At 43.0% G+C, this 26741-nt stretch overlaps 2 protein-coding genes across 3 annotated transcripts; one reads left to right on the forward strand and one right to left on the reverse strand.

The window, feature by feature from the left end:
- The first annotated feature begins 1046 nt into the window (after window positions 1–1046).
- On the forward strand, window positions 1047–9136 carry LOC115111038 (prolactin-releasing peptide receptor-like). The gene is made up of 2 exons (XM_029636922.2): window positions 1047–2882; window positions 3385–9136. Exons 1-2 carry the CDS (start codon window positions 2416–2418, stop codon window positions 4019–4021), a joined length of 1104 nt encoding a protein of 367 aa, XP_029492782.2. The 5' UTR covers window positions 1047–2415; the 3' UTR covers window positions 4022–9136.
- Window positions 8702–26681, reverse strand: LOC115111596 (rab11 family-interacting protein 1-like). 2 transcript variants are annotated; one of them, XM_029637806.2, is made up of 6 exons: window positions 25779–26681; window positions 17273–17712; window positions 16223–17171; window positions 11568–14537; window positions 10949–11051; window positions 8702–10864 (listed from the first exon to the last, which is right to left on the reverse strand). In XM_029637806.2, exons 1-6 carry the CDS (start codon window positions 26126–26128, stop codon window positions 10658–10660), a joined length of 5019 nt encoding a protein of 1672 aa, XP_029493666.2. In that variant the 5' UTR covers window positions 26129–26681; the 3' UTR covers window positions 8702–10657. The 2 variants fall into 2 exon arrangements, with proteins under 2 accessions (XP_029493666.2, XP_029493668.2); XM_029637808.2 differs by lacking the exon at window positions 11568–14537.
- Window positions 26682–26741: the final 60 nt, after the last annotated feature.

Raw genomic sequence — 26741 nt, forward strand, 5'->3', positions numbered from 1 at the left:
GTTGAATCAATGTTGTTTCCATGTAATGTCAAACAAAAAATGTGGAAAACTGATTGGATTTGCAACAAAAAAAAGGCATTTCACATTTTTTTCACCCAACTTTTAAACTAAATCTAATGACACAGTGACATTGTTGTTGAATTCACCTTAATGGGGACTCAACCAAATGTAAATCAAAACTAGATGTTGAAACTGACATCTGTGCCCAGTGGGGTGGGTTCTCTGACTAAACACTCACAGCTCTGTTCCACCTATTTTCCTGACCAGCGGGAGTCATGAGTACATTTTATTTTGTTGGTGCACAGCCATTGCTTTGCAATCTGAAGAGGACCTCAAAAGTCCATTACCCTATTTTGCTGCATAATGTGGCTGAATTCAAAATAGAGAAAGACACATACTACCCATTGGGCACAGATGTAAATTCAACGTCTATTCCACAATGGTTCAACGTCATTTCATTGAAATGATGTGGAAACGACATTGATTCAACCAGTGTGTGCCCAGTAAGTGTAAGTGCTAAAATTGGATCCATCTGTCCATCAACTGCACTGTGTGCTTCCTGTTTAAGCATGACTAATCCATGTCTCAAAAGCGTTTGAGAGACAGTCAAGATTGTAGATGTGATTGGGTAAAACCGTTTTGGCTCTGGTGGTTTGGCCTCCCTACCCGGCACAGTGTCTCTCATGAACATGGTTCAACTTCTCAACTCATACCATCTGTGTACCTGTTCTCAACATGAGTTTCTGTTGAACCACTGCTAACACAGTAAGATGCTGAATGTAATGCAGTCATCTATAGAGTCATACCCTATTGATCCTGTGACTCCTTTAGCAAAAAATGCTGAAATGAGGTCACAACAACAAATCAACAAGCAAAATATGATTACACATTTAGAGGCTTGTTGAACTAAAGAGCATATTTCTGTGTCATTCATGTGTCACTGTCTGAGTGCTGCTCATTTGCAGCACAATTCATAGTATAAAGTGAATAGATTTCTGAATGATTTACTATAATTTCAATGATTAAAGACATTGCCCCAGCTAGCACAACATGCTCTGAGAACCATGTTTCTTAGAGCTTGGTGAAAGCGTGGTTTTCCTATGGATATTTTGCATACAACCTTCCCACAACTTTCTGGGAATGATGCAGGACAGTTACTTGGCGGCTTTGGAGCATTCTCAGTAGATTTAAGGAACTTGACAAAGAAATTGTATTTTCTTGGTATTTCATTACTTTAACAGGACTTTTCCTGAAAGCTCAAACATGGTTACATTTCATTTAACTTTTGGTAATGTTCTAGGAATGTTCTCCAACTGGTTTCACATTAGGAACGTTCTCAAATAGTTCAGGGAACGCTAAGAAACAATGTTCTTCTGTGGACATTTCACTACTTCAGCGTTTTCTACAGGTTTCCCCATGGTTCTATTTAAAGTCATGTTCTCAAACTGTTCCGAGAACGTTAAGAAAACTTTCCATAAAAACCACAAGAGAACTTTAGTATCGATCAGAGAATGTTTAAGAATGTTATTTAAAAACATGTACATTCCGTTCTCAGCAGCAACAACTCTTTCTACCCTCTATCTTGTTAAGTGTGTTCAGGTGCGTTGGCCTCGCCCACTAATTGGCCACACCTGATCTTAATGAGTGCTTGTTTCCTTTGAAATGGGATCTGTTTGAATAGATTAAATTAGCACAGTGGACAAATTCCATGGACAGAGGACACAAGATTATAGGTTTGAATCTCACTAATGCCATGGCACAATAAAAAAATTAATGTGTTTGCATGATTAATGCCTAAGGAAATATATGTGTCCTATCTGTGCTTGGAGTAAAAAAATTGTTAACCCAAAATACGGTGTTATTAAAAGTCTTGAAACATTCAATGAAAGTATTAAAGACATTTTCACTTCTGTTCTCAGAACATTTAAAAAAGACCATCCAGGTCATGAAACATGGTTTCGTTCCCACAACCAATGTGGATCCAAAAATATATGTTCCCAGATCTTCCAAGGAACCAAATGTGCCAGCTGGTTGATGTGCTGTGTAAATATATTTTATGCATGTTTTATTCACTCTAGGCGCCAAAGAGAATTATTAGATTCCAACCCAACTGTTCCAACCCAACGGTTATTCAGTGGATGCTAGTATCATCCAGAACAATCAGTCCAATCAAGGGATACAGGTAGCACAGACCTCTCAGAGATATGTTCACTGTCACCACAGTGCTATAATAGAAACAGGCTTTTAGGTTGTTATTTAGTTTGGATATGAAGAATTTCAATAGACTTGACACAACATCAGAATCCATTGAGCCCAACAAAAACAAGTGGACTGATAAGCTAAGTCTTCCTTTTTCTATCTTCTCTCTAGGCACCTCTGGCCCTTTCTACAGTGTGACGTGCTTGACCGACTAAGATGGAGGGCAGTGGCAGTGGGTGGGCTGTAGATCTGGCCTCTCCTGGGCCGTGTGTGGCTGGCATGGAGGGGAACACCAGCAGTCAGGTTTTTGAGGTGGCGCTGCAGAACTCCTCCTCGTCCAAACGCAGCCCTCAGTTTGTGGGGGTGGAGCTGCCGCAGTCCTTCAAGCTGCTCATCATCCCCTGCTATGCCCTGGTGGTGCTGATCGGGGTATTCGGCAACTACCTGTTGCTCTACGTCATCTGCCGCACCCGCAAGATGCACAATGTCACCAACTTCTTCATAGGGAACCTGGCCTTCTCCGACATGCTGATGTGTGCCACATGTGTCCCCTTCACCTTGGCCTATGCCTTCAACCCCCGCGGCTGGGTGTTTGGGAGGTTCATGTGCTACCTGGTTTACCTCATCCAGCCAGTAACGGTCTATGTGTCTGTTTTTACTCTCACTGCTATTGGTGTTGACAGGTAAGCCTTGGTCGAGGTAGCTTTAACTATCCTTCATCTAAGTCAGTCTAGACAAAACATTTTTATTTTGGGTAGAATTGAACGCATTGCTATTACATTTCTATGTAATTGTTATTATTATTACGTCATTTAATTTCCGCCACAGGTTTGATCATTTATCCTCTATTGACATTTCCTCCATGGTGTTTCAGTATTTGCGGCTGTAACAGAATGATGATTAGGTATACATTCAAGGTCTGTAACATAAAATACTCTTAACAGCTCTATTCAGCACCATAATATGACTCTTCTATAGCTCAAGTCAGTTGAAGATGATTTAATTTCCACTTCACGTCAATAACAATAAATCCAATAATCTACAGCAACAGTACAAGCATGTGATATCAGTGCGACACAGTGCAATTACTGTCAGATCAAAAAGCAAAAAACATACCCAAATCACACTTTTTTTCATGCTTGTAAATGAGCTGTTAAGTAGATCTCTTTTACTTCCTGTTCCTAGGTACTATGCCACAGTTCACCCTCTGAAGAAGCGGATCTCAGTGCTGGCGTGTACCTACCTCCTATCTGGGATCTGGCTGCTCTCCTGTGGGCTTGTGGCCCCGGCTGTAGCCCACACTTACCATGTGGAGTTCAAGAATGAGGGCTTCACCATCTGTGAGGAGTTCTGGATGGGCAAAGAGAAAGAGAGGTTGGCCTACGCCTACAGCACACTCTTCATGACCTACGTCCTGCCTCTCTCTGCCCTCTGCATCTCTTACCTCTGTATCTCTGTCAAGCTGCGTAATTGTGTGGCGCCTGGCCACCGCACCAAGAGCCAGGCCGAGGCCCAGCGAACCCGCAAGCGTAAGACCTTCCGTCTGGTCACCTTGGTGGTGGCGGCCTTCGGCGTGTGTTGGATGCCCATCAGTGTATTCAACGTGCTGCGGGACATTGACATTGACCTGATTGACAAGCGCTTCTTCCTGCTCATCCAACTGCTGTGCCACCTGTGTGCTATGAGCTCCTCCTGCTGTAACCCTTTCCTGTACGCCTGGCTACATGACCGCTTTCGCGCCGAACTGCGCAAGATGTTCACCTGCCACCGCCGCATCGGCATCCCTGCCAACAACTGTGCCACAAACAGCGTGGTGCTGTGAACCACTTCATCCCACCTTTCACTGGATGTGTTCAGAGAATGTCCTGAGGTATTTGGTCCTGGAACATAAAGTGGTTTTTCATTGCAATAAACTGTGCCACAAACAAGGCTGCTGCAAAAATGCGTACTGCATTAGAAGTTTTCAGACATGTGGAAATATCAGAAGTTGGTTGAGCAAGATATGGACGAGCAAGATATGGACATCTTCTGTATGTACAGTGGGGCAAAAAAGTATTTAGTCAGCCACCAATTGTGCAAGTTCTCCCACTTAAAAAGATGAGAGGCCTGTCATTTTCATCATAGGTACACTTCAACTATGACAGACAAAATGAGAAAAAAAATCCAGAAAATCACATTAAAAATCCTACAATGAATTTATTTGCAAATTATGGTGGAAATAAACTTTTGTTATTGACCAAATACTTATCTCAATACTTTGTTATATACCCTTTGTTGGCAATGACAGAGGTCAAACGTTTTCTGTAAGTCTTCACAAGGTTTTCACACACGGTTGCTGGTATTTTGGTGCAGATCTCCTCTAGAACAGTGATGTTTAGGGGATGTTGCTGGGCAACACGGACTTTCAACTCCCTCCCAAGATTCTCTATGGGGTTGAGATCTGGAGACTGGCTAGGCCACTCCAGGACCCTGAAAAGCTTCTTACGAAGCCACTCCTTCGTTGCCCGGGTGGTGTGTTTGGGATCATTGTCGTGCTGAAAGACCCAGCCACGTTTCATCTTCAATGCCCTTGCTGATGGAAGAAGGTTTTTACTCAAAATCTCACGATACATGGTTCCATTCATTCTTTCCTTTACACGGATCAGTCGTCCTGGTCCCTTTGCAGAAGAACAGCCCCAAAGCATGATGTTTCCACCCCCCATGCTTCACAGTAGGTATGGTGTTCTTTGGATGCAACTCAGCATTCTTTGTCCTCCAAACACGACAAGTTGAGTTTTTACCAAAAAGTTATATTTTGGTTTCATCTGACCATATGATATTCTCCCAATCTTCTTCTGGATCATCCAAATTCTCTCTAGCAAACTTCAGACGTGCCTGGACATGTACTGGCTTAAGCAGGGGGACATGTCTGGCACTGCAGGATTTGAGTCCCTGGCGGCGTAGTGTGTTACTGATGGTAGGCTTTGTTACTTTGGTCCCCTTTGGTCTCTGCAGGTCATTCACTAGGTCCTCCCGTGTGGTTCTGGGATTTTTGCTCACCGTTCTTGTGATCATTTTGACCCCACGGGGTGAGATCTTGCGTGGAGCCCCAGATCGAGGGAGATTATCAGTGGTCTTGTATGTCTTCCATTTCCTAATAATTTCTCCCACAGTTGATTTCTTCAAACCAAGCTGCTTACCTATTGCAGATTCAGTCTTCCCAGCCTGGTTCAGGTCTACAATTTTGTTTCTGGTGTCCTTTGACAGCTCTTTGGTCTTGGCCATAGTGGAGTTTGGAGTGTGACTGTTTGAGGTTGTGGACAGGTGTCTTTTATACTGATAACAAGTTCAAACAGGTGCCATTAATACAGGTAAAGAGTGGAGGACAGAGGAGCCTCTTAAAGAAGTTACAGGTCTGTGAGAGCCAGACATTTTGCTTGTTTGTAGGTGACCAAATACTTATTTTCCACCATAATTTGCAAATAAATTAATAAAAAATCCTACAATGTGATTCTCTGGATTGTTTTTGTTCTCATTTTGTCTGTCATAGTTGAAGTGTACCTATGATGAAAATTACAGGCCTCTCATCTGAAGTGGGAGAACTTGCACAATTGGTGGCTGACTAAATACTTTTTTGCCCCACTGTATATGCTGTTTTAAATAAGAATGTTCTTTATTGTTCAGGTTATTCCCATGATACAAACACAGTGATGGTTTAATAATATATGTCCTTTGTTTGGTGTTTACTTGAATTCTACAACCTCAAGGCTGTGACTGACAGTCCTGGCTTGGTGACAAAGATGATAGCTTTCATCTCAACCACTAACACAAAATGAAACACATTATTTGGTCATTTTGAGAAAGATTGTAATTTATTCCATTTAACCTGGTTTCCATTTTTGATCAATTGCATGGTTAAAACACTCCTCGGTATAGTAGTTTTCATTTCTGGGTTAATGTGACCGCGTTGATGTTGCATCATGCATGTTGCATCATGCATGTTACATCTTTGTAAATGTAATTTGAAGTATGGATTCTTTATTTCCCATATTGATGTGGTGATTTTTGTATTTAAATATATAAAGAAACAAATAGGTTAGGATTCATCACCCAAATCAAGTTATTAAAATGCAGATTATTGTCTGGTAAAGCAAGTCTGAAGTTGGTATGAAAGGGCAGTCAAACATAATTTATATATTATGACATTAATTACATTTTTTGGTTCATCAAACTGTTTCAATAATAAATGGGCATTTGAGTTGACTCCTGAAGAACATTTGAAAAAGAGAGGATTGAAGAGGAGAATAATTATTGCCATGATCACATACACATTCAAGACTCCTGTTTTTCTCTCAGGTTGGTTATGGCGTTTTCAATGGTGTACACTGTATATGCAAAAGTAAGTGGATACCCCTACAAATTAGTGGATTCAGCTATTTTGCCCACACCTGTTGCTGTAAGGTATATAAAATCGAGCACACTGCCATGCAATCTCCATAGACAAACATTGGCAGTAGAATGACCAGTAATGAAGAGCTCAGTGACTTTCAACCACCTTTCCAACAACTCAGTTTGTAAAGTGTCTGCCCTGTTAGAGCTGCCCCGGTCAACTGTAAGTGATGTTATTGTGAAGTGGAAACGTCTAGGAGCAACAACAGCTTAGCCACGAAGTGGTAGGCCACACAAGCTCACAGAATGAGACCGCCGAGTGCTGAAGTGCATAAAAATCATCTGTCCTAGGTTGCAACTCACTACCGAGTTCCAAACGTCAGCACAAAAAAACTGTTCGTCAGGAGCTTCATGAAATGTGTTTCCATGGCCGGGCAGCAGCACACAGCCTAAGATCACCATGAGCAATGCCAAGCGTCAGTTGGAGTGGTGCAAAGCTCGCCTCTATTGTACTCTGGAGCAGTGGAAACACATTCTCTGGAGTGATGAATCACGCTTTACCATCTGGCAATCCGATGGACAAATCTGGGTTAGGCAGATGCCAGAAGAGCGTTACCTGCCCCAATGCATAGCGCCAACTGTAAAGTTTGGTGGAGGAGGAATAATGGTCTGTGGCTGTTCATGGTTCGGGCTAGGCTCCTCAGTTCCATTGAAGGGAAATCTTAACGCTACAGCATACAATGACATTCTAGACAATTATGTGCTTCCAACTTTGTGGCAACAGTTCGTTGAAGGCCTTTCCTGTTTCAGCATGACAATGTCCCCATGCACAAAGGGAAGTCCATACAGAAATGGTTAGTCGAGATTGGTGTGGAAGAACTTGACTGGCCTGCACAGAGCCCTGACCTCAACTCCATCGAACACTTTTGGGATGAATTGGAACGCCGACTGCGAGCCAGGCCTAACCCCCGAACATCAGTGCCCAACCTCACCAATGCAATTGTGGCTGAATGAAAGCAAGTCCCCACAGCAATGTTCCAACATCTAGTGGAAAGCCTTCCCAGAAGAGTGGAGGCTGTTACAGCATCAAAGGAGGGACCAACTCCATATTAAGGCCCTTGATTTTGGAATGAAATGTTTGAGGTGTCCACATACTTTTGAAGGTAAATGTTTTGTCAGTGTCTGCAGTCTGGTTTGTACAATTTCAACATTTAATGAGAAAGCTTGCACTACATGCATTTGTTTGGACCATTGCTCTCGAGATGGTGAGGGACACTCTATTCACAGGTTTGTGGTTATTTGTGAATTCTTGTCTGTGGGTCAGAGACCACATTACCATGATTTCTCACCTATTGTTTTTGTTTTTTTACGTGTCTGAAAGTACACTACAATATACTTGAGAGCAGGGCAACATCCCGCGTGCACCACATCTTTCTATGGGCACAAGCGCTGTTCATGACACAAACGATTCACACCCCTCTTGTAGGCAGATGAAACATTTTGCAGGTTTAAAGCTTATTTCCTGTAGTTCTACACATTGTCATGGGGTGCAGAGAAAACGTTGCCGTTTTAAAGCAAATGTAATTTCAATTCTATACATTTTGCCATGTATAATGTGTCATGTGATACGAGTGACTCAAACATGAAATCTATTGGTTAAGAAACCTAGTAAAAATGTTACCTGACATGGGCTAGTTCTAAATAGCACTAAGGTATGCAATGACTGACATGACAAAAACAGATGCACTACCCAATTTCAAAATTCGATGATTACAACTTTCAAGAGTAAGTTGAAAGCCGGACTGAGTTCCTTAAATTCTATATTTTAACACGCACCCAGTCCTCCCCACAGTTTGAGAACCACTGCTCTAAAGGTCAGGCAAGACAATGTTATCATAGAGATGAAGTTTTACCTAATTCTTCAGAATGTGTAGTCAACATTTTATATTTTTACTAATAACCTGTGAGAAACATTAAGGTAGTAATGCATTTATTGAACAGACCCCAAACATATATTCCCTGCACATACACAAGTCATTTCTCAGTTAATTAAAAAATGTCTAGGTCAGTGGAGCATAAGACCTACAGCTATTAGAAGTCTTCAAGCTTTCTTAATAACATACATGACAAAACATTAAGATTCATTATACTTTATTTCAATTGGAACGATCAAAGTGTATACAATACTCTGAATTTAAAAGCAGTATAAACAAAAAGCTCTTAAGGAATCCAGACTTACAGTAATCACAAAAAGTAAATTCTTAGGTGTAAAACCCTTGAAGGCACAATCATAGACATGTGAATATTTCACAAGATTTCTTATTGCTATGACATTACACGAAGGCATAGTTGCAGAAGATGCATTGAGTAGATTACATTACATTTACATTGACTTACACAAGTTGTAAGGCCATTGTCAGTGTCAAAACCTACCGCTTAATAAGCACTTCAAAGTGCCAAAGGCATTACAACTAACATGGACAAGGTTCATTTTGAAACATTCATAATGCTTAAAAATTGAAATTTCAACTTCATATTCCTCATCTCCAGCAGCTCCCCAACATCAACATGTGAAAATGGCACGTTTCTATGTTTTGTAGTAAAGATGGAGGAAGATGGTTTCCAATGACATCATTGTGCACCAATTATTTGGCATTGCCTACTAATTGTTTGATGTAATTGGAAACACTTAGCTCTCATTTTTACTACAAAACATAGGAAACACGATTTTCACATACTGTTTGTTGATGCTGGGGTTGTGCTGGAAATGAATATGAAGTTGTACATTTTTTCAATTTCCATATAAAATGTAATTATATTGGAAGCTCTTACTCAAAGTTACTCTTAGTTACTCTTGCATAAATATTTGACATGGTGTCTGCACTTATATTTGCATAAATATTTTACAATAGAAAGAAAATGCACAGTGGGTACATCAGTGATTCAACAGCAGTAGATAAAAATAAATACATTTTAAAAAGTGAATCAGGTCTCTCCTTGCTCATGATCAGTTCTTTCCACCTTGAGGGATTCGAACCAGTGACCTTTCGGTTACTGGCCAAACGCTCTTAACCACATTTATCCATGACTTCAAAATGTAACAAGGGGACGGTAGGCTAAACAACTAAAGTAATAAGGTAACTAATGCAAGAAACTGAAGTAAGGAATGTTGACTGATGAGAGTTTCCAATGAAACCAGGAGAATCCGATCACAGGTTGAATAATGCGCTAACTACACTAAGACCATTGTTTATCCGACATGTTCCTACCACACAACATGGGCTTTCTGATTAAGGTGTGATACTTGTACCTAGCCCCACAATAATTATCCATTTTATTTAGTATTAGATTAACTCCTGTGATTACACCAAGTAGTATAGCAGCACCAAGGCAAGTCATGATAATGTAAAGAAAGGAATGACAAACATAACCCTAGAAAACAATGAAAGAAGATCAAGTTTTAAGAATGAAACAAAACACAAGCATCTTATTATTGAAGCGCTGTGTTAAGGCTTTGGGATGAGCAGATATCAAAGTATAAGTAGCTAATTAAAGTCCACTGAATTGTAGGCACCATGGAGTCACTGTGCAAAGGCCTGGACAGATACATTTCATCAGTGACATGGACATCAACATACCGAGGGCATCCAGTTCTATTCTGCCTGAAGAGGAGACCGATTTAAAAAGTTGATTAAAAAAGTACCAACCCAATGACAAGAAATGTGCGCATACGGTAAATTAGTATTAAAAGGAATTCCAGTAGCGTAGTGTTATAACAAGAGCAAAAGCTGGTCAAATAATAGTAGCCTGGAATGATTCATTAATTAGTTCTAGAAAAAAAGCATTCCAGCATGCATCCCATGCTGGATTCCAGCATGCATCCCGGTTTCTGAAAGAAACCTGGAAATTGAATCTCAGCCTGACTCCTCATGGAGACAAAAGTGCATATGAGCAAAGGAAACAAGACCTTCATAGAGATTTCTTGATCCAACACAGTGACAGCAATATAAAACCACACAAACTAAACAGAATATTGGAGTAGAAGCCTAAATCTTTCCCTCCTACAGTTCCCTGGCCCACTCCTCACACCTTACAGGGCCTGCTTGGGAGAGTTGAGGCCTTGCAGGATGCTGGGCTTCTCCTCGATGACACGCACCAGCAGGTTGTCTATGTACTCCTCCAACTCAACGATCTTGAAGTCCTTCTTGGAGAGCTCCGTCTGCTGCTTCACCACCAGGGTAATCAGCTCCTCCTGGGTCAGCTGGGTGTATGGCCCACTCTCCACCTTACCTGGTGCCTGAGGATGGAGCAAACAGAGTCACAGATATTAGCATTCTATCACTGCTTTCAAAAGGTAAATAGACATATGAACATGTAGTACCTTCATATTTCCCAGTGAGCTGTCATAGGTCTTCATCTCCCTCACCACTGGGGTGTTGAGAGCATGGCTCTCCATGGAGCTCATGGGCTTCACTGGGTGAGGCCTGGAAAGACAAGATTAAAGAAAACACTAAGAGGGTGGAGCATAACAATTGTTCACGGAAGTCAAGAGATTAGTTGGAAATGGAATGAACAGAGGTCTATTTCAGTTAGACTCCAGTTACAGAAACCAGGGAAAATGACAAACAAAAACTGTCCCAATGTGCCATCATGAATCAGAATAGGTGCACTGACAACCAAGACTTTCCCCAAGATATATATATATATATATATCAAAAAACTTAAAAAAAGAGACCTCAATAGCATATCCCATGCTCACACCAAAACCAAAAATACGAACACAATTCCCTTTGAGCCAATGTACCAGCAATGTTGGACATTTGACACTTAAAATCTCTCCAAAATACACAATTGTTAGACTAGACTTGAGGCTTATTGCCCATTACACAGACATAAATTGATTGATTGATTGAACAGAAGAAAATCCCCCATGCCGTGAAATGCATACAATCATTGAAGGGCTAAGGGCTGGTTATGACCTCAGAGGGGTTCAGGCTCACCTGAGTGGTGTTAAGTCTGGCCGATCTCCATTGCTACTCAGAACAGTGAGTGGCTGCGCCTCAGAGGTTGAGACCCAGGCCCGTAGCAGGGTCTTACCCTCAGCCCCTGCCTGGGGTTTGGGCTCACCTACTGACTGGGGAGGCTCAGGAGAAGTCAGGTCAGAAGACATGCGGGAGAAGGTAAAAGGGTCTGCTGTCCACTTCTCTTTCCTGGCTTGGGTTTCTACCTTTTCTCTACTATAGAGATTTCTCTGTCTAGTATTTTTGGGTTGCAGCTCAAGTTTCACAGATCCTGTAGTGGCTAACCTGATTGTTTCGTTTTCTCTGGGTGAAGGGTCTTGTTTAACCAGCTCACCTTTTCCCATGGCTCCTTTATTGCTCAAATTAGCTGGAGGCTGAGGTGCTGCTCGTTTATTTTTCCTTTGAGAAAATAACCTTTGAAAAGCAGGACTGGGCCCTTCTGGTTTTTCTTCCTCTGGATGTTTTTCTGGGTCACTGTCATTACAACTGGAGAACAGATCGGTTGGGTTGTTTGGCACACAAAGCTTAACCAAATCGTCAGTTGTCAGTCTCTGTTCAAGCTTGTCGTCTTTCTGTGGTCCTACAGAGAACAAGTCATCGCCACTGTGGCTCTGCTCTGGTTGGGCCCATGGGTCTTTAGGCAGGATCTCAGCAATGGGGAAAGGGTCATCAAACGTCTCTTTCATAATGAGTTCCAGTTGTTTTTTGTGAATGTCGCTTTCTACAGAGTCAGTAGCTTTAGCCATCGTTGGACTACTTTCCATGATGTCCGGGGTTGAGACTGCCCTCATCTCGGATCTGTTCTCCTGCTGTACAGTGGTATTCTCTGCTGATGTTAGCTCAGGATCTGCTTGCTCTTTGCTGACTAAACTTTGTCTGGGTTTGGCTGAGGGGATCTCTTTGGGAGTGTTTGGCAGTCCTTTAGGTTCATCTGTAGAACTTGACACCAAAACTTGTGGTGTAGGTCTATTAGGCTTTTCTAGTCGTAGAACAGATTTGCCATCATTGGCTGACGAAACAGATGTGTTAAGCACCTTCCTTGCATCTTCCCGAGGTTTCACTGAGGGTACATCTCTGCTCTGAGCCATAGGATTTGTAGAGACTAAGACTTTGGAGACAAAGGTGTTGTGTCTTTCAACAGATGGATTATTCTGTGCAATGCTCTGGCTTTGCTTTTTGTTTGAGTCGGCCTCTAGTCTACGGGGTTTGGGAGGGGGGATAAGCGCTAGTGAACTGTTGGGCCCCACTCTCCTCCAAGATGAAGATTGAACTTCCTGAACTTGTGTCCGTTGCTGGTTTAGGCGTTCTGCTGCCCTCTCCTGCAAGTAGGAATATTTGTCAGTAAGTGGAGGTGCTGGGAAGTCGAAGTCTGCGCGTTCCTTTTTCCTTTGTGAAAATCCCCTTTGAGAAGTAGGACTGGGCTCTTCTGGTTTTTCCTCTGGATGCTTTTCTGAGTCACTGTCATTACAGCTGGAGGACGGATCTGTTGAATTGTTTGGCGTAAAATGTTTAACCAAGTCATCAGTTTTCATTCCCAGTTCTTCAAGCTTGTCCCCTTTCTGTGGTCCTCCAGAGAACAGGTCATCTCCACTGTGGCTCTGCTCTGGTTGAGCCCATGGGTATTTAGGCAGGACCTCCGCAATGGGAAAAGGGTCAGGTTCAGAAAATGTCTCTTTCATAAAGCGTTCCAGTTGTTTTTTGTTATTGTCGCCTTCTACAGAGTCAGGTGAGGGTTGCTTTTCACTGTTAGCAGTTACCTCAGTATTCTTTGCCATGACTGGACTACTCACTCTCATGTCTATGGAGGCTGCCCTCATTTCTGATCTGTTCTCCTGCTGTACATTGGTAGTAGACTCTGCTGCTTTTGGCTCAGGATCCACTTGTCTCACTGGCTCTTTGCTGGTTAACCTTTGTCTGGGTTTGGTTGCGGGGATCTCTTTGAGAGCGTTCGGCAGTCCTTTACGTTCATCTGTACAACTTGACACCAAAACTTCTGTTAATGTAAGTCTAGTAGGCTTTTCTATTGGGAGAACAGAATGGCCTTCACTGGCTAAAGCAACTGATGTTTTAGGCACCTTCCTTGCATCTTCCCAAGGTTTCACTGAGGGTACGTTGCTGCTTTGAGCCATAGGAATGGTAGAGCCCAAGACTTTGGAGACGAAGGCGTTGTGTCTTTCAACAGATTGATTAGCCTGTGCAGTGTTCTGGCCTTGCTTTTTGTTTGAGTCCATCACTAGTCTAGGGCGGGCTGCAGCTCCAGGTTTGGGAGGGGGGATGAGCGCTGGCGAACTGTTGGGCCCCACTCTCCTCCAAGATGAAGATTGAACTTCCTGAACTTGTGTCCGTTGCTGGTTAAGGCGTTCTGCTGCCCTCTCCTTCAAGTACAAATATTTGTCATTGTGTGGAGGTGCTGGGGAGTCGAGGCCTGGGCCATCAACGCTCATCTCTTCTCCAATGAGCTGAGATGTGTATTCCTGCTGTCTCTGATTCACTTCTGCAATGATATGGTCCCATTGAGTCTGTCCTTGTACTCCATGCCTCTTCTGTGGGAACAGGCGATCATAGTCAGGAAGAGGTAGAGGAGGTCTTTTGGCCTCAACCTCCTTAATTGACACAAGAGAGCCACAATTAGCAGACACACTTCTGGAGCCTGCATTGGGATTTCCATGCAGTTCCATTGGGCTGGGGGACAGAGGAGCTTGCCGCTTCCTCTCAGATCCGATAGGGGAAGATCCTATGGCAGTCAGGTTCTCAGTGCTGCTGCAGGGGGACTCAGAGGTGCTCCTCCGTGTCTTAGGTGGAGCCAGGGAGGAGTGAAGGTTGGAGAACATATCAGGAGACTCAGAAGGGACGCTAGAGAGAGGGGATTCGGTGCAGGACAGGGAGGGAGATTGTTGCCTATGGGAGTCTGAGTTGGGGGTTTCAGGCTGCTTCAGAGACTCCACCAATCTGCCAAGGAGTGAAAACAATGCTTGGAGGTCAGTGTCTGACCGTCACAATATACCAGAGTTATGAGCATGCCCAGCACAGCTGAAATAGTCAACACACCTCTCATGAGTTAGCCTAATCTTTGTGTGGTGTTTCATTCCATCAAGATCTTATCTTCACATGTGATGATGCACCCCAAATGCTTCCAAGAAAAGAATGTCAGAAAAATGTGTGCTCTTTCCAGGCTGTCTCGGTTCTTTTCTATTCTTTGTTCTTCATTTGGAGCCCTAATGATGATAATTGTATATACCCAGAGCCTTTTCTGTCTGATATTTCAAATGTTCGTATTCATTTGTTTCAAAATTAAAGAACAATCCAGTTATGACAAAAATATCCTATCCTGTCTGAAACTGCGAAAATTAACAGGGACCCACTCAAACATTCTGACATTCTTTTCTTGAAAGGAGAAGGTTACGTCATCACACCTGGTAAGGTCTTGATGGAATTCAACAATTTGGAAATATTGGAATGCCCACAATTGCCTTTCTTTTAAAAACACTTAAAAAGGTAGTTATAGAAAACATAATACATTTACTTTAGGATGGACCATTTAATAATTCTTGTAAAAAGCTCAAAAACATAGGCTAGTAAACAAATCCAGATTTAGAATGTCTGAATTTCAAATAAGAGTAGGCTATAGTGAAACTAAGTATTTCCTCCTTTAAAGGAATTGGGCTATATTGAGTGGACAACTCACCATTAGGAAAGAATGGTTCAAATAAATCCAGTAAACAGAAATAGATGAGTGGAAAAACAAAGCCTTGTTTTCCCCAGCAAACATTTTCAGTGTAGTTAGTCACCCTGTGCGAGCGCACGTCATCACTTCCAACCTGTTCTGCACCATACCATCCCGTTTCAGACACACACACAGGTTCCACACTACAGACCAATCAGCACACCGGCCAAACAGGTCCATCACGCGCCAAATGGAATTCCTTTCAGGCTTTTAAGAGCCTTAAGACAATCAAGAGGAACAAAGAGATGAAACTAATTGCAGCCAGCATAGATTGGAGACATGGTCTGGTGTACAGATTAGTTCATCCTGAACCAAACCACCATTTGATCACTAAAGTCACCAGACAACCAATTGCAACTGAGAATAATAAACTACTAACTTCAGTTGTATATCATATCAAGCGAGGAAAACCGCACCACAGCTGTTCAATCTGGACAATATACAGTAATTTCCATGAAAAAAATATATTTTAAGAGAGTTATAAGAATGCAGTAGTTCAGTAGTGACAGTTTGGAAAATGGGTGATAAAGGCTACCAAGGCAGTCATTGTAATCATTTGCATGTGCTGGCTCTGAGGTCAAAAATTCCACCACTAAATATTTAAAAATAACATGAAAACTACAGAGACAGAAAAAGGTTATTGGTTAGTGTTACCAGATCAGTAGTGAAATACATTGTGTATATAGTAGCCCCACTTACCATTGTGTTCCGGCAGAACATCAGGTAGGCCTACATTACATTAGTAGGCTGACATCAAAACTCACAGCAGATAGAAGGCCAAATCCTAACTTGAGATCTGTACTATTAAAATCATGCATTGGTGGGAGATTTGAGCAATGTTTGGACATACTTATTCAGATCTCAAGTTAGAAAAGAGCTGTAAGTGCATGAGAACAAGACTGACACCTACCTGGGCTTGACTGCAGACACCTTGGCAGTGCGGTTGGAGTTGAAGACTGCAGCGCTCGGGGTGTTGGTGCCGCAAACACCCTTCTGGTGGTCCACCAGGCTCTCCTCAAATGGGATTGGAGGGTCTGGACTGAGGAGAATATCCTTGAGTGGGTTGGCAGCATGGCGAGGGGCAGGAACAGGGACCTCCAAATCTCTGGTGCTGTGACTGGGAGACGGGTTGTGCCTCACCTCATTGGCGACACTCTGCTGCAGCTCTTCCTTCTTCTCCTCCTTCTTCCTGATCATACCAAACAGAGAGGACAGCCTCTCAGTCACAGAGGCCTCCTCCTGTTGTTTCTGCTCCTCTGCCTTCTTGGCCTCCTCCTGCTGCCTCTGCTCCTCCCCCAGCCTCTGAAGCTCACCCGCCTTCAGCCGCCTTCTTTCTTCCGCTAGCCGCTTCCGGTCCTCTTCCTCTTCCTGCTGCTTATTCCTCCTTGCCTCATCCTCCTGGAACCTTCTCTCCTGCTCCTCCTGTTTCTTGCGTTCCTCCTCCTGCAGTACCTTGAGCTGCACTCTTTGTTTCTCCTCATTATGTCTCTTCTCCTCAGCCTGCCTCTTCTCTCCCTCTTCCTGAAGGCGCCTTTGCTCCAGCAGAGCCCTATCCCTATCTGCAGACTCCTTTCTGTAGGTGTTGACAGGGGCGCCCTTGAGAGAGTCTACGGCGGCGTCAGATGGTTGCCTGTGGCTTCGTACATCCTCCACTGAGCCCTGACCAGAGCTGTTAAGGCTGAGGGTGGACCCAGACATGGGTTCTACCTCCTCTGCATATACATGATTGCCGTTGATGCACGTGCTGTTCGGGTCTTCTTTCTGCTTGGATCTGCCCAGAAGAGAAAAAGGTCCTGTAGACACTTTGCTGTCATTGCTGCCTGTGCGCTTGTGGCCCAGGAACTTGAACTTCTTTTTAACTGTAGATAGAAAGAGGTTACTGCATATGCCAATTATCATTACTCAAATATGAAAAGGTCAGCAGATAGTCAAAATGTTTAACTGAATAGAAGGAGCTCACCATCAGGAGAATCCACATTGAGGCCAGAAGAGCGACTGCCACCGAGGGATGCGTTCTTCTCTGGAAGAGTGCCCAGTGTGGACATGGACTGGGAGACATTGCGCTGCAGGTTGGATTTAGGGGCAAAGAGGGACTTGAGCTTGGATTTTTTCTTGGCCCCAGGGGACTCTGGGCATACTGAGTGGGAGTCAGCCTCTCCCTCGCTGTCAGTGACTACCTGGCTGAAAGAGGGCACTATTGCAGAGGCCGAGTCAGAGAAGCTGTCCTTTTTTTTCCCACGCACTTTGTCCTTGAGCTTTCCGATGCGGGAGCGTGGTTTGTCTTGCATAGAAAGGTCAAACATGCTGGCTGTTAAGTTGTTTCTCATGAAATGGATGTCCATCATCACTTCCCCTCTGACCTTGTCCTCCTTCCCATTCTTATCCAGCAGTTTGTACCAACTGAAAATGAGACAGTCAGAGAAATAACAAGATTAGATCCTCCTGTTCAATTAATTAAAACTACTGAAGGTCAAATATGACCGGAATTGTTTATTACGCAACCAGTGACATTTGAATTAGCCTAGCCCCTAGGTAAAACCTTTTCAACAACATCACGATTTGCCAGGAAATCAGATATACAGAAATTGTGGTCAAACATATGATAAAAATTGCGGAACTATAAAAAAAAGGACAGACCTATGACATTTCTAACAGTTTGAGGTCAGGACCTAGAAGATCTAGCTCCTCTAGTGTTGACGTAAATAGGCTGTAAACGAATTGCAGTTCAAATAAGTGTCCTTTGCTTTGTGTATACATGTCTCTTAAGTGAAGACCAGACACATACATGCCATTGACTGGCATGCACCCTGTTCCAGCAACCACTGGGCCAAACAGATAAAGCAGACAATTACTCCTTTGTTCTGCCTCTGCCCTCATCTCCTCCCTGTTGAGCACATTGTTTATGCCTACTCAGAACAAGGGAAAGGCAGAAGTGTTTGAGAGCCTTTTCCATAACCATGACAAAACAAGCAATTAGTATGCCCTGTCACACTGAGTCTCTGTGATTGCAGAGACTGCACTGAACAAAAGCACTGCTAGATTTGTTGGTAAATTAGTAGACAGGTAACGCAAAGTATAGCTTCACAGACTGTCCCCCAGGTGAGTTCTCACCTTTCCAAGACCAGAGAAACACATCCAATCCATCCTGGAGCAAGTTTAGTGCAAGTCTCTTGCAATAAGCTTTTATTTGTTTAGCATATTCAGTGACTTGCAGTATGCCCCTAGTCTTTTCGCATATTTAATTAAGTTATCATATAAAATGGAAGTAAACATTTTTTGGACTGGCTTATAAAAAAGGCAGCCAATAGAGGCTAAAACTCCCTGGTTAAATCCAGTGTAATCACTGAACCTCCAGGTTAAGGTCAGCTGAGACCAGGAAAGCATTCACAGGGTCAGAGTTGTGATAGATAAGTTGGGGCTCTAGTGAGCAGTACACACATTCTTCCCTGATGACATCATCCATCCATCCATCCATCCATAAGCAGGAAAAGGTTCAAGGAAAACAAAAGACAGCAGCTGGTCACATTTTACTCATGGTAGATCATTAGCCTATGTGCCTACATTTAGGATGCATTCAGCTGAAGTTCTGTACTTTGCTGGGCAAAAGTGATCAATCAAGTGATCAAATCAATTTTGTCACAAGCGCCGAATACAACAGTTTTAGACCTTAGCGTGAAATGCTTACTTTACAAGCCCTTAACTTGATTTCTTGAACTGCATTGTTGGTTAAGAAAATATTTACTAAATAAACTAAAGTAAAAATCAAATCAGAAAGAAGTTAAATAAATTTAAGAAAATCCCATTGAGAACCAAAGTCTTTTTCAAGGGAGACCTGGCCAAGGCAGCAGCAACAATCGATGCAATAGATAAAACATACATGATCCAGCCTAAAAACAAAAGCATTTACACTCCTCTGTAACAGACTCTCATCAATATTTTTAATTATCTAGATGAAGCATGGATCATAGATTATTCCATGCGTCTGGTGCACAAGAGAAGGCAGTCTTGCCTAATACTGTGAATGTATAACTAGGCTATATACAGAGGGTACAGAGTCAATGTGCGGGGGGGTACAGGTTAGTTGGTCATTTGTAGTGACCATGCACAGCTAAACAAAGAGTAGCTGTTATTTTAAAAAATCAGACAGTCTATGTGGTTCATGTAAAAGATCAGTGCAACATTACCCGGTTACTGGTGTACTAAAACAAACATGACCAGACATGATCCTGCAGGAAAAGTCAGGAAACATGCATGGGAGAAAACCTAGCCCACCTTCCATAAAGCTCAGCAGAGCACTACAGGACTCCTAAACTGTAGGCTAATGAAAGCTGTGCTAAAACTTCTCCAAGCATGAATCTTCTTCCCAAAATGGGCCATGCCAAGTAAAACAGCAACTACCAACTTCTGTTTATGTAGTACTAGTTGGACTGAACACATCAGTGAAGGGATGTTATGAGTTTAAAAGGAACAACGAGTTGACAAGATACATGTGATAGTGTTTACAGAGAAATAGAAAACCCTGGCCCTAATAGAGGAGTGGTGGTCTGTCCTGTTGGACCGGTTCTCTCTGAGAAAGTGGTAGAGGCACAGACTTCTCTGAAGTACAATGATTAACATGTCACAATCTAATGATTAGGGTTGGGCAGTATCCCGATTGATACAGTCATACTGTCCTTCTCTCATCCTGTGATATACGGTATTACCGGGTTGGTACACAAGGGGGTGCCAAAGAACTCAACACCCTGTCGTTCTCAACTAACATCAAGGCGGTGGCCCGTTCTTGTAGGTTCATGCTCTACAACATCCGCAGCGTACGACCCTGCCTCACACAGGAAGCGGCGCAGGTCCTAATCCAGGCACTTGTCATCTCCCGTCTGGATTACTGCAACTCGCTGTTGGCTGGGCTCCCTGCCTGTGCCATTAAACCCCTACAACTCATCCAGAACGCCGCAGCCCGTCTGGTGTTCAACCTTCCCAAGTTCTCTCACGTCACCCCGCTCCTCCGCTCTCTCCACTGGCTTCCAATTGAAGCTCGCATCCGCTACAAGACCATGGTGCTTGCCTACGGAGCTGTGAGGGGAACGGCACCTCAGTACCTCCAGGCTCTGATCAGGCCCTACACCCAAACAAGGGCACTGCGTTCATCCACCTCTGGCCTGCTCGCCTCCCTACCACTGAGGAAGTACAGTTCCCGCGCAGCCCAGTCAAAACTGTTCGCTGCTCTGGCCCCCCAATGGTGGAACAAACTCCCTCACGACGCCAGGACAGCGGAGTCAATCACCACCTTCCGGAGACACCTGAAACCCCACCTCTTTCAGGAATACCTAGGATAGGATAAAGTAATCCTTCTCACCCCCTCCCCCCTTAAAAGATTTAGATGCACTATTGTAAAGTGGCTGTTCCACTGGATGTCTTAAGGTGAACGCACCAATTTGTAAGTCGCTCTGGATAAGAGCGTCTGCTAAATGACTTAAATGTAAATGTTAAATGTAAACTCAAAAATGCCAATTGAGCATCTATTACCAGAATAGTAATAAAATTAGCACAAGTAAATCACATTTCCAATAAGGCTGGTAGCTAAATATGCTAACAAATGCAAACAAAAATAGCAAAGACATGCAATCCAGCTCATCAAGTTATACACATTCAGTACCAGTCAAAAGTTTGGACACAGGCTTTGTCTTTACTTTTACTATTTTCTACATTGTAGAATAATAGTTAAGACATCAAAACTACAAACACACACATGTGGAATCATGTAAAAAAAAAAAAAAAAAGTGTTGTATAAATTAAAATAGATTTTATATTTGAGATTCTTCAAAGTAGCCACTCTTTGCATTGATGACAGTTTGAAAACTCTTGGCATTCTCAACCAGCTTCACCTGGAATGCTTTTCCAACAGTCTTGAAGGAGTTCCCACATATGCTGAGCACTTGTTAGCTGCTTTTCCTTCACTCTGCGGTCCAACTGATCCCAAACCATCTCAATTGGGTTGAGGTCAGGTGATTATGGAGGCCAGGTCATCTGATGCAGCACTCCATCACTCTCCTTCTTGGTCAAATAGCCCTTACACAGCCTGGAGGTGTGATTGATCATTGTCCTGTTGAAAAACAATTGATAGTCCCACTAAGCGCAAACCAGATGGGATGGCGTATCGCTGCAGAATGCTATGAAGCATTTATTTGGGCTGCAATTTCTGAGGCTGGTAACTCTAATGAACTTATCCTCTGCAGCAGAGTAGGGTCGTCCTTATGAGAGCCAGTTTCATCATAGCGCTTGATGGTTTTTACAACTGCACTTGAAGAAACTTTCAAAGTTCTTGACATTTTCCAGATTTACTTTAAGACATGGTCAGTCATTATGTACTGTCGTTTATCTTTGCATATTGGAGCGGTTCTTGCCATAATATGGACTTGGTCTTTAACCAAATAGGGCTATTTTCTGTATACCACCCCTACCTTGGTCACAACTGACACATTAAGGAAAGACATTCGACAAATTAACTTTGAACAAACCTGTTAATTGAAATGCATTTCAGGTGACTTCCTCATGAAGCTGGTTGAGAGAATGGCAAGAGTGTGCAAAGCTGCCATCAAGGCACTTACTACATGATTCCATGTAGTCACTTGGCTCTGTCATAACCTCACATGGTCTCTCCTATCATTGCTATGCAGACGACACACAATTAATCTTCTCCTTTCCCCCTTCTGATGACCAGGTGGCGAATCGCATCTCTGCATGTCTGGCAGACATATCCGTGTGGATGACGGATCACCACCTCAAGCTGAACCTCGGCAAGACGGAGCTGCTCTTCCTCCCGGGGAAGGACTGCCCGTTCCATGATCTCGCCATCACGGTTGACAACTCCATTGTGTCCTCCGCCCAGAGCGCTAAGAACCTTGGCGTGATCCTGGACAACACCCTGTCGTTCTCAACTAACATCAAGGCGGTGGCCCGTTCCTGTAGGTTCATGCTCTACAACATCCGCAGAGTACGACCCTGCCTCACACAGGAAGCGGCGCAGGTCCTAATCCAGGCACTTGTCATCTCCCGTCTGGATTACTGCAACTCGCTGTTGGCTGGGCTCCCTGCCTGTGCCATTAAACCCCTACAACTCATCCAGAACGCCGCAGCCCGTCTGGTGTTCAACCTTCCCAAGTTCTCTCACGTCACCCCGCTCCTCCGCTCCCTCCACTGGCTTCCAGTTGAAGCTCGCATCCGCTACAAGACCATGGTGCTTGCCTACGGAGCTGTGAGGGGAACGGCACCTCAGTACCTCCAGGCTCTGATCAGGCCCTACACCCAAACAAGGGCACTGCGTTCATCCACCTCTGGCCTGCTCGCCTCCCTACCACTGAGGAAGTACAGTTCCCGCTCAGCCCAGTCAAAACTGTTCGCTGCTCTGGCCCCAATGGTGGAACAAACTCCCTCACGACGCCAGGACAGCGGAGTCAATCACCACCTTCCGGAGACACCTGAAACCCCACCTCTTTAAGGAATACCTAGGATAGGATAAAGTAATCCCTCTCACCCCCCCTCCCCCTGAAAAGATTTAGATGCACTACTGTTCCACTGGAGGTCATAAGGTGAATGCACCAATTTGTAAGTCGCTCTGGATAAGAGCGTCTGCTAAATGACTTAAATGTAATGTAAATGTTATTTCATAGTTAAGTCTTCACTATTATTCTACAATGTAGAAAACAGTAAAAAATAAAAACCCTTGAATGAGTAGGTATGTCCAAACTTTTGACTGGTACTGTACATACACACGAGCTACCGAATATCATTGTTGGCGAGTTAAGCGAATATGAACGAGAGACGTTGTGCAAATAAAAGTTGATAGATGCTAGTCTGAAGAAAGAACAGTATTGGCTCTGGAGCAGCATGCTTATACCCTGTGTGGAGTCTGGAGTCACTAGGGCAATGGGCCTGCCTGCTCTGAGTAGAGGGGGGAGGAACAAACAGGCCAATGAGAGTCACCTTAACTAATCCACTTAGATTAGTAACAAGTTAAACTTAAGGGTTGCATTAAATCCCCCAAAAAATGCATAAGAAATATATATCTTGCTGCATTTAGCAAACACAGACCTAAAAATACTTCTGTCTCATGTCTGCTCATCATCAGACTAATATTCTCAGGTGAGAATTCACAGGCATTCTATCAGCAGACAGCGCTTGGACTGATTTGTAACTACTTTACTCGGTGTAGCCGCATACTTCTCTGGTAAAATGTGAGAAACTAAGCAAGACATTAGGAAATGTAGCTGGCTACATTCTTTCTATGATAAACATTAGAAATATGATGGCCATGCATAGTTTTTGCCAAAAGACCTTTCTGTTTCTTTGTAAACTCATTTACTTGTGAGGCTGCCAGCCAAATGGCATTGCTCTTTGTTGTCATCTGATTAAAATGAAGCCATTTTCTGCCAAATGTGTTACACCAATGTATTTTCTGTGAAGGAAAACTTGACTTTGAATATAAAAAGCGACCCCAGTCTACACAGCTGGATTCACCTGGTCCCGCTTTCTCCTGATGTGCCATTTACAAACATGTGACTGGCTCAAATGTTCTAGGGAACTGTGGTAAGCTTCAAAATGTAAAATAATGTGACAGGTCAAATGAAGACGTATTCCTAACATATTGCACAAGTTAACTGCAGGTATTTACTTAAGTAACTACAACTATGAAAATGTATTGAAAAACTGCAAAGAAAGTGTCAATGGTATTGACAGTTTTGAAAAACATCCCGTGGCTATTTCCAAATACCAAGACTACCAATGACTAACATGACAGACTAAACAGTATGGATTTGTTTATTGACAGAAGATCGGTTGTGTGCCTTTGAGAGAAATACAGAAAATATATGTTTTTAAATTTAAAAAAATAAAGAGTAAACCTCTTGAGTCACGCACACAATTACATAGGACCATTTCATGATGAAGTTGGTGTTGATAAATAGCCTAATTATATTTTAGACATCTCATGAACATGAAACAGGCCTACAGCTAAGCCAATTTCCAATGTGGATAAGGACACACCAAACATAGGCCAATACCGTTGTCAGTAGTGCCTCCACATTTTTGTATATCCAAGTTGGAACTTGCTCTTTCAACTAATAGGCCTAAGAACAGTGATGGCGCATGTTCAGAGCCATACCCAGAACATGATCAGTAACATGGTGTGTTATTTGGTGTCAGATCATTTAACTTTGTCTCATGCTGAGAAAATATTCTACTACATTGTGAGAGAGGACAAAAAGCTCCCATGCAGGAGATCCTAGTGCCTTACTTCAACATCAAACCCTGACCTATCAGCATTTAATGTTTATTTTTACCTTTATTTAACTAGGCAAGTCAGTTAAGAACAAATTCTTATTTTCAATGACGGCCTAGGAACAGTGGGTTAACTGCCTGTTCAGGGGCAGAACGACAGATTTGTACCTTGTCAGCTCGGGGATTTGAACTTGCAACCTTCCGGTTACTAGTCCAACGCTCTACCCTGCTGCCCCAGCATTACACTAAAGTAGGTCAGTAATATAACACCATGCACTGCTAGGGGAAACAAACAGCAACATCCAATACCCTTTTTGTGTTGGAGAGAAGGAGCAAGAAAAGGCAAGTGAGAAGGAAAGTAAAGACTAGTAGAGAGAACTTTGTCATCAAAAACTATACAAACCGATTTAGTCAAATCTAGATAAGGCTCCAGATATGAATGTATAACAAGCAAGTGAATTAGGTAATGGAAGTACAGTACAAATGCTGCCCGTGTGGCAGCCTAAACAGAGAACATTTTACACAGGAAGATACAACCATATGACTAGTAGTCACTCACTACCCTCAACAACAGCAATTGACAAATAGCCTACAATTCAAAAGCCAGCCAGCAGTCTTAAATATTAAAATCAGTGTCCTTCGGTCTAGAAAACAGTGGCTTTTAAATTAACACTATTACATAAGGCAAGGGTGTGTACATTTTTCTTGAATTATTCATGGTTTACCATGTTTTGTTGTGAAGCTCGTTACACCCATTATGATGGGCCTATCCCATAATTGTTGTGAATGTCATCCATGGATCCCAGCTCAACAACATGTCAGTGTGATGGTGTGATTAACCCTCTGCTTTAAATAACATTGTAGGAACATGGGGAATGTCAGGAATGTAGACACTGGTCAATATTCCTCTTAATGAGATATGGCCCGACCATAAGCATTACCTGATCCAGCTGTGAATGCCAGAGATACAGTAGGCTTCACAGTTAACACTAATGAGCTGGAATTTCCCAACTACTTCCACTCTTTTTAGAGGGAATTCCTCAAACAGCTAGGTTAATAATTAGGCTGGGTTCAGATATCAACTCAAGTAGGCTATTCACTGTCTTGACTCAACATAATCAGATTGCTTTCCCACCAGCTCCATGACTCCACACAGTCAGATCTTTTTGCTTCAATCAACATGAGTTACTTACTCGGTCTTTTTGCGGGCGCTGTTATCGTGTAGATCAAGTAGGTTGATCACAGCTCGTCCCAGGAGCTTGTCCAGTCCCACCAGAGCTCTGTGCATTACTATGATGTATAGTGTGCAGCGTTCAGCATTGCCATGGTGGAACAGTGGCAGGTCAAACGTTGCCTCTTCCTTCCATACCGGTGCGACACATTTCTCGGCAACCGAGGTAGAAAACTTGTCTTTGGCCACCTGCATGATGGCATAGGCATCGTTGGTTCCATTCTTTCCTTTGATCCTCAAATTCCTGGCTTGGAACACGGTCACCTGTACGCTTGTGGGATACCACTGCTGACTTTGGTCAGCCAAAGACATTTTCAAAGCTTTAAGCTTTTACAAAAATACTAGTTTTGCAGGTTTTAAGATATCACAACGACTTTGTTCTCACTTCAAGAGACTGACTCACCAAACGGTAGCTCGTCGACTCTAGCTGATTATGTCGTAACACTTGACACGCCTCCCCAGTTCACTGTACAACACCGTCCACGTACGTAGGCCACACCGTGACTATGCCAAGGATAGTCTGAATAATGTAGCCGACCTTATATAGCTACCAGGGTCAATTAATGCACGCATGTGTTTGTCCTTACTAACCTAACGTTACTGGGTATCTAGCTACTATAACAAGTTAAAGATTAAATGTCACCAAGAACTTGCTAACGTACCCCCCAAAACAAACTCAGACGTTTCGCAAGGACCATCGTATAATATTTTATTCTACAATCAAATTATACTCTGCTATGTCATAGAAAGGTAAAATACTAATACAACGGCTATCCACTGACTGCAATACTTGCTTTTCACAGCATCTCTCTTCTTGTTTTGACTTGTTTCATTGTTGAACAATAAACTTCCTCATCAACCATTGTTACCGCCCATACTCTCCCACAACCTATCTGATTGGTAAGGATTTGCGTCAATAAATGAA

Source organism: Oncorhynchus nerka, linkage group LG27 (genome assembly GCF_034236695.1).
Source record: "Oncorhynchus nerka isolate Pitt River linkage group LG27, Oner_Uvic_2.0, whole genome shotgun sequence".
NCBI lineage: Eukaryota > Metazoa > Chordata > Actinopteri > Salmoniformes > Salmonidae > Oncorhynchus > Oncorhynchus nerka.

Coding starts and splice junctions, on each gene's coding strand:
- LOC115111038 (XM_029636922.2), top strand. CDS start 2,416: ATGGAGGGCAGTGGCAGTGGGTGGGCTGTAGATCTGGCCTCTCCTGGG. Junction 2,883..3,384: donor ACTGCTATTGGTGTTGACAG/GTAAGCCTTGGT, acceptor TCCTGTTCCTAG/GTACTATGCCACAGTTCACC.
- LOC115111596 (XM_029637806.2), bottom strand. CDS start 26,128: ATGTCTTTGGCTGACCAAAGTCAGCAGTGGTATCCCACAAGCGTACAG. Junction 17,172..17,272: donor CAATGTGGATTCTCCTGATG/GTGAGCTCCTTC, acceptor TTCTATCTACAG/TTAAAAAGAAGTTCAAGTTC. Junction 14,538..16,222: donor GTGTCTGCAGTCAAGCCCAG/GTAGGTGTCAGT, acceptor ACTCCTTGGCAG/ATTGGTGGAGTCTCTGAAGC.